Genomic DNA, 14,936 nt, shown 5'->3' on the forward strand with positions numbered 1-14,936 from the left:
CGGGGTGCCCAAGAAGGGGTTTCTTTTTTTTTTTTTTTTTTTTTTCTCTTTTATTTCATTTTCATTTTATTTCCTTTTTAGGTTTTTTGCCCCTTTTTTTTTTTTTTAATTTTCTTTTCTATTTTATATTTCCTTTTTTATTTCGGTTATTTTTTATTCCCTTTATTTTTCATTTGCTCTCCCAGTGCTCCCCAGTAACACCCAGTGCTCCCCAACAACCCTCAGTAACACCCAGTGCTCCCCAGTGCACCCCAGTAACACCCAGTGCTCCTCAACAACCCCCAGTAACACCCAGTGCTCCCCAGGAAACACCCAGTGCTCCCCAACAACCCCCAGTAACACCCAGTGCTCCCCAAAAATTGACCCCAAACCGACCCAAATCACCCCAAAAGCTGACCCAAAACTGACCCCAAAACCTGACCCAAATCATCCCAAAAGCTGACCCAAAACTGACCCCAATCACCCCAAAAGCTGACCCAAAACTGACCCAAATCACCCCGAACAATGACCCCAAACTGACCCCAAAAACTGACTCAAATCATCCCAAAAACTGACCCAAAACTCTGCATTTATTTGGCATCATTTCCTCTCAAAAACAACATCTCCAATTTAGTTGATTGCTAAAGCCATCATTTTAAAATCATCCCAGGAATCAAAAGGGACCGGAAAACACACACAAATCCTTCCTGCACCCACCAAATCATTAGGAATTGGAACCCAATTCCCTCATCTCTCTCCTTGTTCTTCTTGGCTGGAAAACCTGATGATCCCCACTGGCTATTTTTAGGCTGCTTTTCTTCCACAGCTCCTTTCCTCCCGGCTGAAACCTCCTGGCACATTCAGGGCTTATCTGGAGGGAAGCCCCTCTGAAGTATTTCCTCTCGTGGCAATTCTGTGGGATGAAGAAGCAAAAAAAGCACATCAAGAGCTCCTTCTCCCCCCTTCCTTCGCAAACACCCTCCCAGTTTGTCCTTGGCAGCTCCATCCCCCCGGCACCCGCACCCGACGCTTCGGCTCCGCTGGGAAAGGCAAGTGCAGAAGCAAGTTCAGTGCTGGGCAGGGGCTCCCTGGGGAACGGCACTTCAGTGCTTTAGTCCGTGGCCTTTCCTGCTGCCCTCCCTCCTGGAGGCAGAGGATGACCCGGCCCTTGTTTCTCCCACGCTCGCAGACCCAGGTCCTGCTCCTTTGGCCCCACTTTTCTTAGCAGACCCGGCCTCATTTTCCAGGGTCCCCAGGAAACTTCTGCACTTGACCCATTGCTAAGTGCAGAGCACAGGGCAAGGGAAGGACAAATTTCTTGGCACCCACCCCCTGGAATTTTCCTTCTCCGCAGCACGCTCCCGTTCCCGCTGTCTCTGGAGGGGCCCGCACGAGTCCTCCTTCTCCCAGCACCTCACAGAATGTCCTTTTCACCCGGGTCCTGCTTACCGGCGTCCAACAAAACACGCTGACAACATTTTTCAGGATGCCAGTGGAGAGATATTAGAGCACACTGCACAGGGAAGCTGAGCCTGCCCCATCCCTGGAAGTGTTCCAGGCCAGGCTGGACGGGACTCGGAGCAACCGGGGACAGTGGAAGGTGTCCCTGCCCACGGAAGACAGGCTGGCCTTTGAAGGTCCCCTTCAAACCAAATGGCTCTGGGATTCCCCTCCAAAAGCACTACCAAAGGGACACAGCAATCAAAGCAGAGGGACTGCACTCCCAGCTTTTCTTACCTGCAGGCACACACAGCACAGCAGCTTGCTAAAGGTAAGGTTTCTATCTGCACAGAAACCCAGCAATGAACACCTGCTCTAAGGGGACAGAAAGCTGCTTGTGGATCCCAGACACAGGACAGACTCCATCAGCACCTACTCGCCTCATCTAAGGAACAGTGCAGCCAACAGCAGAGCTTTCTCATATTCTGATCTGACTGTTTCGCCTTTTCTAAAGTATTTCATTATTTCTAGTAGGTGCACTGCTTTAGCTACACAGCGGGGTTTCTTCCAAACCTGTGACTGACACAGGACGAGCTGAGTGTGACCAATCCCACAGGAACTAAAGCCCTGCTCCTCTAACATGGAGCTGCTTTCACATTTCTGCTGTGAGGACAAAGAAGCACTGTACTACTTCACAAGGCAAACTCTTCAGAAAACTTCTGCAGTAAACTTTATCTTCCTGGGGAGGTACCTGCCAGTGTGCTGCCCTGCACACACACGCTGCCCATGTCCTTCCACAAGTGTTCCAGCTGCTCTCTCTTTTGTTTATTTTGAGCTTTCTCCCGTAGACAAAGATTTACATGTGGATTCTGAGAACATTTAAAACATCAGGAGAAGAGAAACCTCACCCAAACCCAGCAGCCTGTCCCCCAGTCAGAGAGCAGAAGTCACTACGCAGGTCTTACATTTCAACTCAGGTTACACAGAACTTCGGACTAAGCGTGGAAAGCAACCTCCAGTCAGGTGGGATTCTAGGACGTTTTCAGCAGCGCCGGGAAGCCAAACTCTGTGTAGCTGTGCCTGCAGGGAACTGTCCTTTGGACAGCCAGAACTCAAGGTGAGCAGAGCTACTGATTTTGGCACTGCAATTCAGTCTTTCTTACTAAGTCAAACTAGTACTCTTCACTGGTGCAGGAAGATACAGGGATAGTCTCAACAAATCCCTTTGGAAATTTATTTTTAAGAACTCTCTGTCCATCTGAATGGAAGACACAATCTTATTTCCCAATCATTTTCACACAATTAGCTCAAGTATTAGCACTAAACCAGTGAGCAACATCTGTTTTACAAAATCTTTAGTTTTGTAAAGATATGCTCCACCACATCTAGGAAAAAAAAGGCAAATGGTGGACTCCTTCAGGACAGGAGTTTTCCCACAGTGAGTACGACTAGTAAATGAAATGTTAGACCCTCTCAACATAAAGGCAATTGTGCGCCTAAAAGCGACCCAAGATACACTGTTCAGGTGTAAAACAGCTAAAAACACTTACCAGTGTTTTTCTCAGGCGCTCGTATTCTGGCCGATACTCTCTGAAAAGGTGAATAAAGGGAGTGCATTCAGTCTGAAAAACACATGATTTGGATTGCATAAGGATCATCCTGGAGGCTTCTTTTTACTCACAAAAAAAAGTTTTCTCTAGGCTTTCATGTTTGAGAGACATTTCAGAAAGACAGTACTTTTTTCCCCCGATTTGGATTCTGAAACCAATGGATGCAAAATCAATGAACATACTTCATTAAAACAGCAACAATTCAAAACTTGGTATGGAACTACAAGAAAAAAATTACTTCACAGACTTGCTGGCACAGATAGCTTTTACTTTTTCACGGAACAGCACAAAAAATCATCCCTGAATAGTTCCTTTTTACTGCTGCTTTTTATGCTGATACTGGACACCCTAAGCTACCTTGGCTATGGCAACTGTACACTCCTTCAAATCAAAGGAGCAGACTCATGAATCAGGACCTTCAGGAAGTGGTCACTGGGTCGCGGACCAGAAGTTATCCCCTTACCTCTCCTACTCATCTACAGCTTTAGAAAGCTGGGTAAAAATCTCCCCCAGTCCTGTGCCAAACACTGCAGAAACACCAACCACCTGGAAAAGAGAACACACCAGAACTAGAGAGTAACTGAGCCAGATTTTTAATACAGAAAAAAAACCAAAATAAAAACAAACAAACAAACAATCCCCCACAACGACAACAAAAAAAATCAACACCACCGAAAAACCCAACAACGACGAACTACTAATCTAAACCTAACAACACCCATTTAATCAGCACAGTGGCCTAAGAGTGGGCAGTAACACTTCTGCTTCTGTCCAGCCCGCTTTCAAACTCTTCCTCCACTTGCTGTTCATGTTTGTTACTTCTGCTTTTTGGCTGTCGGTGATTTTGTGTTTGGTGAGTTGTTGGGGTATTTTGGGGGGTGTTTCTTTGGGGAAGGAGGTTTGTTTGGTACTTTGTAACACTGTAGGGCAATTCGAAAGAAAGGTCAAGTCTTTCTGCTGTTTACTTCTTTACTGTTAATAACCCGAGTTCTCATTCTGCATCTAGGGTTATAAGTGGTTAGCAAGTATCAGTGTACTAGAATTAAAGTGCAAAAGAGACAACAAGAACTGACCTTTTGGCTCTGAAATAGTCTAATACTTTTTATTTAGCCAAAGCACATTTAAAAGGTCCCCAGAACAGCAAGAGAGGGAGAATTTAATCAGTTGCTATGACAATACATTCAAAATGCACATCTACTTTCTAATTTCAACTTGTCTCTCATTACACTTCTGGCCATTTGTTCTGCTTGTATTAAATCAATTCTCTAAAAATACCTTGAATTAAGACTATTACCAGCCAGAATCCTACATCCTCTAACGAAAATTCTCCCTCTTTTTCATAGGCAAGACAGTCTCAACTACTGACTTCCAAATGGAAGACCTTTCCCAACACAGCCTTGCATTTGATCATTAATACAGTAAATATGCAGACAGCTCTCCAAAGGATTTTAAGCATTAAGGCCAGGCGCTGTGCCAATATATATCAATATTTATACTTTCCCTGCACTTCAGTACAAGCTGCCTTTTACTCCGTAATCCTCCTCATATGACCTGCTCTCCATCCAGTGCTCCAACAGTCCTGACAGGCAGATAAACATGACCTGATCAGCAAATAAGGAACAGGAAGTATGTTAGTTCTGTATATGGGACCACTACAATCCCTTTTGAAATTCTGTATATTGTTCCACATAGGACACTTACAATAGTTTTGGTTTGGCTCTGTTATCATTATCTACATGAATGGAATCATTTCGTTCCTGTAATATCCACACAGCCGAGAAGGCTTGCTTTTTCTTTAGTAAAAGCTGATGACAAACACAATCAGCTAAAACCTTTAGCACAGACTATGGGATCATTAACAGCCTCCAGTGTATACTGTTGTCAGAGAAACAATTAATTTGTCCTCTCAAAACCTGGCTGAGTGGAATAACAATCTTCTTCTTGCACAAGCAAATCTAAAGGGGTTTTTTGTTCATTTATTTGCTTTGGAGATTCTTTCCCTTCTTCCTATGTAGTACATTGCCCAACTGTACTTGACACTTTCAGAACAAGGAAAATTACCTCAGGTGGGAAATGCTGCAGCAAAGAACACTGCCTCTTACCAGCCTATCTGAGCTTTCATCTTGTGATTAATCACAGTTCAATATGAAATTATTCAGGCTGCCATTCAGTGTGACAAGCTGCAGTGTAACAAGCTGCAGTGTGACCTCAACACAGGTCATCAACAGATTACAGTTCAAAAGGGCAGTGCCAAGCCCCTTTAGAGAAGGACAGAATGGTGGGGGTTGGACAATACCTCTGGAGATCATCTAGTCCAGTCTCTCCTGCTCAAAAAGCGGGATTAGGCAGAAGAGGTTGCTCACAACTTTGCCTGAGCAAAAGTGTTTTAAGCATCTCCAGGGATGGAGACTCCACAATTTCTCTGGACCAGTCCAGAGGAGAACTTCTTAAGTTATTGTTTTCAGTGGGAAGGTAGGGACAGAAACAAGTGATCCCAAAACTTCAAACCCATCCCCACAGCGGTCCAGAGCAGCTTGAGCCCAGGCTCCTGCCTTCCCAGGGCCAGGCTCTTCTCTCTGCGAGGCACCCACCAGCCGGGCACTGCCCTGCCCGGCGGCCCCGAGCGCCTCAGGCGCCGGCCCGGCCAACGCCTCGCCCTGCGCGGGCGCCGCTTCCAAAATCACTACCCAAGAGACACAGCAATCAAAGCAGAGGGACTGCACTCCCAGCTTTTCTTACCTGCAGGCACACACAGCACAGCACGTTGGACATAAAAGCCACAGGGTTAGTCCTGCCAGAGGCGTCCGGCACATCCACGGCGACCGAAGGGAAACAGGGAGCCTGGGAACACGGAGTAAAAGACACCTTAATTAGGACTACACTGAGCACTAGCCAGGTCATTCCCACAGACAGCTTCACCGTCCAGTCACACAAAAAGCACTGACCTACCGGGGCCTCAGTTAGGATGGCTCCTGACGCTGACACCTCCGTTTGCCCCGGGGGGTCAAGAAGAACATCCCTGGGAAGAAGTCACCCCCAACAACAAAAAGGCAAAATTAGTGAAGCACGGGGTCCTCTTCTGATTAGATTGCCACCAGCATTCCATAGCAAATGCCACGACTATTCTGTGACAGACGAGAAAACCCCGTTCTCCCAAACAAGCAGCGAGGAGATTTATGGGCACGCCTGGAAATTTCCTGTGAGGAACTTTTTGTAACTAAGGAGCAGGTGCTATCTTGAGTTGAAGGCATCCATTTGACAGACACTTAGTACAGCAAACTCTTCAGCAGAGCAATTAATTGCTGCCTATTTGAACAGCAGGGGAGAGAAAATGACAGTCGAAGGGAAGACAAGAAAAGCAGAACTGCAATCAGCTGACTTTTCTTCCATCTCTCCCGAGAAAGCCTAGTTTGTCTGTTCTAATAATTCTATGCCCTTTTCTACAGGAAACTTAGACCAAGGCTGAAAAAACAACTAGAAAACACGGAGAGAAGCTTTTTAGCATTCCACGTGATTTTCCCAAACCGATCCCAGAAAAGCAGAACTCGGTAGAATGTACTCACCTCGAGGCCTTTGGTCTTTTTTTCCATAAGCTTCGTCACCTGATTGAAAAAGCAGAGTAGACTCGGTATTTAGGCTCACAACAGGAAAACTTCCCCTTCGTTTCCTAAAAGAAACTACATTAATTTGCACAGCTGCAGGCGCGTCTCCAGCTGTTAAAGCCTTTCAGCTTTTCGGAGGGTGAGAATGCCCTGCGAAGGAAGGCTGAAAAATGCTCGGAGCCTGCCCAGGTCAAAGAGCCCCTCGATTTTGTCTGTGTTCCAGTCCCTGGCTAAAGAAAGGGCAGAACAAGCGCAGCTGTTGCTTGCCTTTTCCCTCAGAGGTTTTGCCAGGCGCCGGGCCAGCCCGGGCACTGCGGGGGAAGGCCGGCAGCGCCCAAACCCCGCCGCTTTCCCGGGGGCGTCGCTTGCGAGAGCGCCCCCGAGCGCCGGGCCCCGCCTCACAGTCGCCGCCTGGCGGACACGGCCGGGAGCGGCACTGCAGCCGCGCGCGGCACTGCAGCCGCGCGCCCCCCCCCCCCCCACCTTGGCGAGACCCGCGGCGCCTTTCGCGCGTACGGGCCTTTGTTCCCTAAAACCTGCCCTTGCCTAGGAAAAGCTGAGCAGTTCACAGAGTTGCTGTTTCCCGCCCAGCTTCCCAAAGGATTTCTCTCTCCCGGCAGCACAGACAGGGTCCCCGAGGCAGCGCACACCCTCCCCGCGGGGGGGTGTGGTGCGTGTGCAATGCCAGGGCACATCCGAACCCGGCCCTGCGGCGGCACGCAGGTGCAAGTTTCTCCGCAGAGGCGAGAAACTTGCCTGTCGCTTCCCCTGCCTGCAGTCGCCGATGGCCGCGGGGGAGGCAGAAGAGCGGCCGCGCCGAACCGCCGCGCCCAGCTTATCCCGGGGACGATCTCCGTCGAATCTGGCGCCGTGGGTCGCTTCCTGGGGGGGGGGGGAAGGCGGCGGCGCAGCTCCGACAGCATCTCCAGGGCACGGCGGGAGCGGGAGCGGAGGGGAGCGGGGGGGGGGAGCGGGGGCGGGAGGGGAGCGGAGCGGAACGAGGCGGGAGGGCGGAGCGCCGCGCCGCCATCTTTAGTGTGGTCGTTCCGGTCCTGGCGGCGCCATCTTTACTGTGGGCTTGGCGGACTTCCGGGCAGGGGCGCCATCTTTAGTGTGGTCGTTCCGGTCCTGGCGGCGCCATCTTTACTGTGGGCTTGGCGGACTTCCGGGACGGGGCCTTGGAGGACTTCCGGTCGCTCTCTACTTCCGGTGACCGAGTTTACCCAAATTAGCGTCCCTCCTGGCTAATTTCTGCGCTTTCACCCCCAAAAAAATCTTCATGTTATTCCCCACACACACACCCCGGGAGAGACGGGAGACCGCCAGTCCCGCCCTGCCGCCGGAACCGGCCCTTAACTCGAGCAGGGAGCGCTGCACCGGCACGAGAGCCACTGCGCATGCGCCGCCGGTCCCGCTCCTGCCTGCCCTTACTTACCACGTGATCGCCGGCGTCTTGCCAACGACTGCGCACGCGCCGGCGTCGCCACCTCGGCTCCCCCCCCACCCCGCCGCCCGACCGCCCGGCTTCGCTTTCTTACTGCGGCTCCCCCTCCGCTTTTTCGGCTCCCTGGGGTTCCCTCACCCACATTTTCGGGTCCCCTTCTCACTATTTAGGGGTGATGACCCCGCAATTTACGGTTCGGGGGGGGGAGGAGAGGAAACGGGGTGCCCAAGAAGGGGTTTCTTTTTTTTTTTTTTTTTTTTTTTTCTCTTTTATTTCATTTTCATTTTATTTCCTTTTTAGGTTTTTTGCCCCTTTTTTTTTTTTTAATTTTCTTTTCTATTTTATATTTCCTTTTTTATTTCGGTTATTTTTTATTCCCTTTATTTTTCATTTGCTCTCCCAGTGCTCCCCAGTAACACCCAGTGCTCCCCAACAACCCTCAGTAACACCCAGTGCTCCCCAGTGCACCCCAGTAACACCCAGTGCTCCTCAACAACCCCCAGTAACACCCAGTGCTCCCCAGGAAACACCCAGTGCTCCCCAACAACCCCCAGTAACACCCAGTGCTCCCCAAAAATTGACCCCAAACCGACCCAAATCACCCCAAAAGCTGACCCAAAACTGACCCCAAAACCTGACCCAAATCATCCCAAAAGCTGACCCAAAACTGACCCCAATCACCCCAAAAGCTGACCCAAAACTGACCCAAATCACCCCGAACAATGACCCCAAACTGACCCCAAAAACTGACTCAAATCATCCCAAAAACTGACCCAAAACTCTGCATTTATTTGGCATCATTTCCTCTCAAAAACAACATCTCCAATTTAGTTGATTGCTAAAGCAATCATTTTAAAATCATCCCAGGAATCAAAAGGGACCGGAAAACACACACAAATCCTTCCTGCACCCACCAAATCATTAGGAATTGGAACCCAATTCCCTCATCTCTCTCCTTGTTCTTCTTGGCTGGAAAACCTGATGATCCCCACTGGCTATTTTTAGGCTGCTTTTCTTCCACAGCTCCTTTCCTCCCGGCTGAAACCTCCTGGCACATTCAGGGCTTATCTGGAGGGAAGCCCCTCTGAAGTATTTCCTCTCGTGGCAATTCTGTGGGATGAAGAAGCAAAAAAAGCACATCAAGAGCTCCTTCTCCCCCCTTCCTTCGCAAACACCCTCCCAGTTTGTCCTTGGCAGCTCCATCCCCCCGGCACCCGCACCCGACGCTTCGGCTCCGCTGGGAAAGGCAAGTGCAGAAGCAAGTTCAGTGCTGGGCAGGGGCTCCCTGGGGAACGGCACTTCAGTGCTTTAGTCCGTGGCCTTTCCTGCTGCCCTCCCTCCTGGAGGCAGAGGATGACCCGGCCCTTGTTTCTCCCACGCTCGCAGACCCAGGTCCTGCTCCTTTGGCCCCACTTTTCTTAGCAGACCCGGCCTCATTTTCCAGGGTCCCCAGGAAACTTCTGCACTTGACCCATTGCTAAGTGCAGAGCACAGGGCAAGGGAAGGACAAATTTCTTGGCACCCACCCCCTGGAATTTTCCTTCTCCGCAGCACGCTCCCGTTCCCGCTGTCTCTGGAGGGGCCCGCACGAGTCCTCCTTCTCCCAGCACCTCACAGAATGTCCTTTTCACCCGGGTCCTGCTTACCGGCGTCCAACAAAACACGCTGACAACATTTTTCAGGATGCCAGTGGAGAGATATTAGAGCACACTGCACAGGGAAGCTGAGCCTGCCCCATCCCTGGAAGTGTTCCAGGCCAGGCTGGACGGGACTCGGAGCAACCGGGGACAGTGGAAGGTGTCCCTGCCCACGGAAGACAGGCTGGCCTTTGAAGGTCCCCTTCAAACCAAATGGCTCTGGGATTCCCCTCCAAAAGCACTACCAAAGGGACACAGCAATCAAAGCAGAGGGACTGCACTCCCAGCTTTTCTTACCTGCAGGCACACACAGCACAGCAGCTTGCTAAAGGTAAGGTTTCTATCTGCACAGAAACCCAGCAATGAACACCTGCTCTAAGGGGACAGAAAGCTGCTTGTGGATCCCAGACACAGGACAGACTCCATCAGCACCTACTCGCCTCATCTAAGGAACAGTGCAGCCAACAGCAGAGCTTTCTCATATTCTGATCTGACTGTTTCGCCTTTTCTAAAGTATTTCATTATTTCTAGTAGGTGCACTGCTTTAGCTACACAGCGGGGTTTCTTCCAAACCTGTGACTGACACAGGACGAGCTGAGTGTGACCAATCCCACAGGAACTAAAGCCCTGCTCCTCTAACATGGAGCTGCTTTCACATTTCTGCTGTGAGGACAAAGAAGCACTGTACTACTTCACAAGGCAAACTCTTCAGAAAACTTCTGCAGTAAACTTTATCTTCCTGGGGAGGTACCTGCCAGTGTGCTGCCCTGCACACACACGCTGCCCATGTCCTTCCACAAGTGTTCCAGCTGCTCTCTCTTTTGTTTATTTTGAGCTTTCTCCCGTAGACAAAGATTTACATGTGGATTCTGAGAACATTTAAAACATCAGGAGAAGAGAAACCTCACCCAAACCCAGCAGCCTGTCCCCCAGTCAGAGAGCAGAAGTCACTACGCAGGTCTTACATTTCAACTCAGGTTACACAGAACTTCGGACTAAGCGTGGAAAGCAACCTCCAGTCAGGTGGGATTCTAGGACGTTTTCAGCAGCGCCGGGAAGCCAACTCTGTGTAGCTGTGCCTGCAGGGAACTGTCCTTTGGACAGCCAGAACTCAAGGTGAGCAGAGCTACTGATTTTGGCACTGCAATTCAGTCTTTCTTACTAAGTCAAACTAGTACTCTTCACTGGTGCAGGAAGATACAGGGATAGTCTCAACAAATCCCTTTGGAAATTTATTTTTAAGAACTCTCTGTCCATCTGAATGGAAGACACAATCTTATTTCCAATCATTTTCACACAATTAGCTCAAGTATTAGCACTAAACCAGTGAGCACATCTGTTTTACAAAATCTTTAGTTTTGTAAAGATATGCTCCACCACATCTAGGAAAAAAAAGGCAAATGGTGGACTCCTTCAGGACAGGAGTTTTCCCACAGTGAGTACGACTAGTAAATGAAATGTTAGACCCTCTCAACATAAAGGCAATTGTGCGCCTAAAAGCGACCCAAGATACACTGTTCAGGTGTAAAACAGCTAAAAACACTTACCAGTGTTTTTTCTCAGGCGCTCGTATTCTGGCCGATACTCTCTGAAAAGGTGAATAAAGGGAGTGCATTCAGTCTGAAAAACACATGATTTGGATTGCATAAGGATCATCCTGGAGGCTTCTTTTTACTCACAAAAAAAAGTTTTCTCTAGGCTTTCATGTTTGAGAGACATTTCAGAAAGACAGTACTTTTTTCCCCCGATTTGGATTCTGAAACCAATGGATGCAAAATCAATGAACATACTTCATTAAAACAGCAACAATTCAAAACTTGGTATGGAACTACAAGAAAAAAATTACTTCACAGACTTGCTGGCACAGATAGCTTTTACTTTTTCACGGAACAGCACAAAAAATCATCCCTGAATAGTTCCTTTTTACTGCTGCTTTTTATGCTGATACTGGACACCCTAAGCTACCTTGGCTATGGCAACTGTACACTCCTTCAAATCAAAGGAGCAGACTCATGAATCAGGACCTTCAGGAAGTGGTCACTGGGTCGCGGACCAGAAGTTATCCCCTTACCTCTCCTACTCATCTACAGCTTTAGAAAGCTGGGTAAAAATCTCCCCCAGTCCTGTGCCAAACACTGCAGAAACACCAACCACCTGGAAAAGAGAACACACCAGAACTAGAGAGTAACTGAGCCAGATTTTTAATACAGAAAAAAAACCAATAAAAACAAACAAACAAACAATCCCCACAACGACAACAAAAAAAATCAACACCACCGAAAAACCCAACAACGACGAACTACTAATCTAAACCTAACAACACCCATTTAATCAGCACAGTGGCCTAAGAGTGGGCAGTAACACTTCTGCTTCTGTCCAGCCCGCTTTCAAACTCTTCCTCCACTTGCTGTTCATGTTTGTTACTTCTGCTTTTTGGCTGTCGGTGATTTGTGTTTGGTGAGTTGTTGGGGTATTTTGGGGGGTGTTTCTTTGGGGAAGGAGGTTTGTTTGGTACTTTGTAACACTGTAGGGCAATTCGAAAGAAAGGTCAAGTCTTTCTGCTGTTTACTTCTTTACTGTTAATAACCCGAGTTCTCATTCTGCATCTAGGGTTATAAGTGGTTAGCAAGTATCAGTGTACTAGAATTAAAGTGCAAAAGAGACAACAAGAACTGACCTTTTGGCTCTGAAATAGTCTAATACTTTTTATTTAGCCAAAGCACATTTAAAAGGTCCCCCAGAACAGCAAGAGAGGGAGAATTTAATCAGTTGCTATGACAATACATTCAAAATGCACATCTACTTTCTAATTTCAACTTGTCTCTCATTACACTTCTGGCCATTTGTTCTATTCTGCTTGTATTAAATCAATTCTCTAAAAATACCTTGAATTAAGACTATTACCAGCCAGAATCCTACATCCTCTAACGAAAATTCTCCCTCTTTTTCATAGGCAAGACAGTCTCAACTACTGACTTCCAAATGGAAGACCTTTCCCAACACAGCCTTGCATTTGATCATTAATACAGTAAATATGCAGACAGCTCTCCAAAGGATTTTAAGCATTAAGGCCAGGCGCTGTGCCAATATATATCAATATTTATACTTTCCCTGCACTTCAGTACAAGCTGCCTTTTACTCCGTAATCCTCCTCATATGACCTGCTCTCCATCCAGTGCTCCAACAGTCCTGACAGGCAGATAAACATGACCTGATCAGCAAATAAGGAACAGGAAGTATGTTAGTTCTGTATATGGGACCACTACAATCCCTTTTGAAATTCTGTATATTGTTCCACATAGGACACTTACAATAGTTTTGGTTTGGCTCTGTTATCATTATCTACATGAATGGAATCATTTCGTTCCTGTAATATCCACACAGCCGAGAAGGCTTGCTTTTTCTTTAGTAAAAGGCTGATGACAAACACAATCAGCTAAAACCTTTAGCACAGACTATGGGATCATTAACAGCCTCCAGTGTATACTGTTGTCAGAGAAACAATTAATTTGTCCTCTCAAAACCTGGCTGAGTGGAATAACAATCTTCTTCTTGCACAAGCAAATCTAAAGGGGTTTTTGTTCATTTATTTGCTTTGGAGATTCTTTCCCTTCTTCCTATGTAGTACATTGCCCAACTGTACTTGACACTTTCAGACAAGGAAAATTACCTCAGGTGGGAAATGCTGCAGCAAAGAACACTGCCTCTTACCAGCCTATCTGAGCTTTCATCTTGTGATTAATCACAGTTCAATATGAAATTATTCAGGCTGCCATTCAGTGTGACAAGCTGCAGTGTAACAAGCTGCAGTGTGACCTCAACACAGGTCATCAACCAGATTACAGTTCAAAAGGGCAGTGCCAAGCCCCTTTAGAGAAGGACAGAATGGTGGGGGTTGGACAATACCTCTGGAGATCATCTAGTCAGTCTCTCCTGCTCAAAAAGCGGGATTAGGCAGAAGAGGTTGCTCACAACTTGCCTGAGCAAAGTGTTTTAAGCATCTCAGGGATGGAGACTCCACAATTTCTCTGGACCAGTCCAGAGGAGAACTTCTTAAGTTATTGTTTTCAGTGGGAAGGTAGGGACAGAACAAGCGATCCCAAAACTTCAAACCCATCCCCACAGCGGTCCAGAGCAGCTTGAGCCCAGGCTCCTGCCTTCCCAGGGCCAGGCTCTTCTCTCTGCGAGGCACCCACCAGCCGGGCACTGCCCTGCCCGGCGGCCCCGAGCGCCTCAGGCGCCGGCCGGCCAACGCTCGCCTGCGCGGGCGCCGCTTCCAAAATCACTACCCAAGAGACACAGCAATCAAAGCAGAGGGACTGCACTCCCAGCTTTTCTTACCTGCAGGCACACACAGCACAGCACGCTGGACATAAAAGCCACAGGGTTAGTCCTGCCAGAGGCGTCCGGCACACCCACGGCGACCGAAGGGAAACAGGGAGCCTGGGAACACGGAGTAAAAGACACCTTAATTAGGACTACACTGAGCACTAGCCAGGTCATTCCCACAGACAGCTTCACCGTCCAGTCACACAAAAAGCACTGACCTACCGGGGCCTCAGTTAGGATGGCTCCTGACGCTGACACCTCCGTTTGCCCGGGGGGTCAAGAAGAACATCCCTGGGAAGAAGTCACCCCCAACAACAAAAGGCAAATTAGTGAAGCACGGGGTCCTCTTCTGATTAGATTGCCACCAGCATTCCATAGCAAATGCCACGACTATTCTGTGACAAGACGAGAAAACCCCGTTCTCCCAAACAAGCAGCGAGGAGATTTATGGGCACGCCTGGAAATTTCCTGTGAGGAACTTTTTGTAACTAAGGAGCAGGTGCTATCTTGAGTTGAAGGCATCCATTTGACAGACACTTAGTACAGCAAACTCTTCAGCAGAGCAATAATTGCTGCCTATTTGAACAGCAGGGGAGAGAAAATGACAGTCGAAGGGAAGACAAGAAAAGCAGAACTGCAATCAGCTGACTTTTCTTCCATCTCTCCCCGAGAAAGCTAGTTTGTCTGTTCTAATAATTCTATGCCCTTTTCTACAGGAAACTTAGACCAAGGCTGAAAAAACAACTAGAAAACACGGAGAGAAGCTTTTTAGAATTCCACGTGATTTTCCAAACCGATCCCAGAAAAGCAGAACTCGGTAGAATGTACTCACCTCGAGGCCTTTGGTCTTTTTTCCATAAGCTTCGTCACCTGATTGAAAAAGCAGAGTAGACTA

The 14,936-nt window shown here is 48.2% G+C and overlaps 1 protein-coding gene across 1 annotated transcript; it reads right to left on the reverse strand.

Moving 5' to 3' along the window:
• Nucleotides 1–568: 568 nt before the first annotated feature.
• LOC135408761 (GPN-loop GTPase 1-like) lies at nt 569–14,929 on the reverse strand. The gene is made up of 6 exons (XM_064643754.1): nt 14,874–14,929; nt 5,979–6,048; nt 5,769–5,870; nt 2,970–3,041; nt 2,171–2,288; nt 569–892 (listed from the first exon to the last, which is right to left on the reverse strand). Exons 1-6 carry the CDS (start codon nt 14,897–14,899, stop codon nt 840–842), a joined length of 441 nt encoding a protein of 146 aa, XP_064499824.1. The 5' UTR covers nt 14,900–14,929; the 3' UTR covers nt 569–839.
• Between the last annotated feature and the right edge of the window lie 7 nt (nt 14,930–14,936).

This window comes from Pseudopipra pipra, unplaced genomic scaffold (assembly GCF_036250125.1).
Source record: "Pseudopipra pipra isolate bDixPip1 unplaced genomic scaffold, bDixPip1.hap1 HAP1_SCAFFOLD_61, whole genome shotgun sequence".
Lineage (NCBI taxonomy): Eukaryota > Metazoa > Chordata > Aves > Passeriformes > Pipridae > Pseudopipra > Pseudopipra pipra.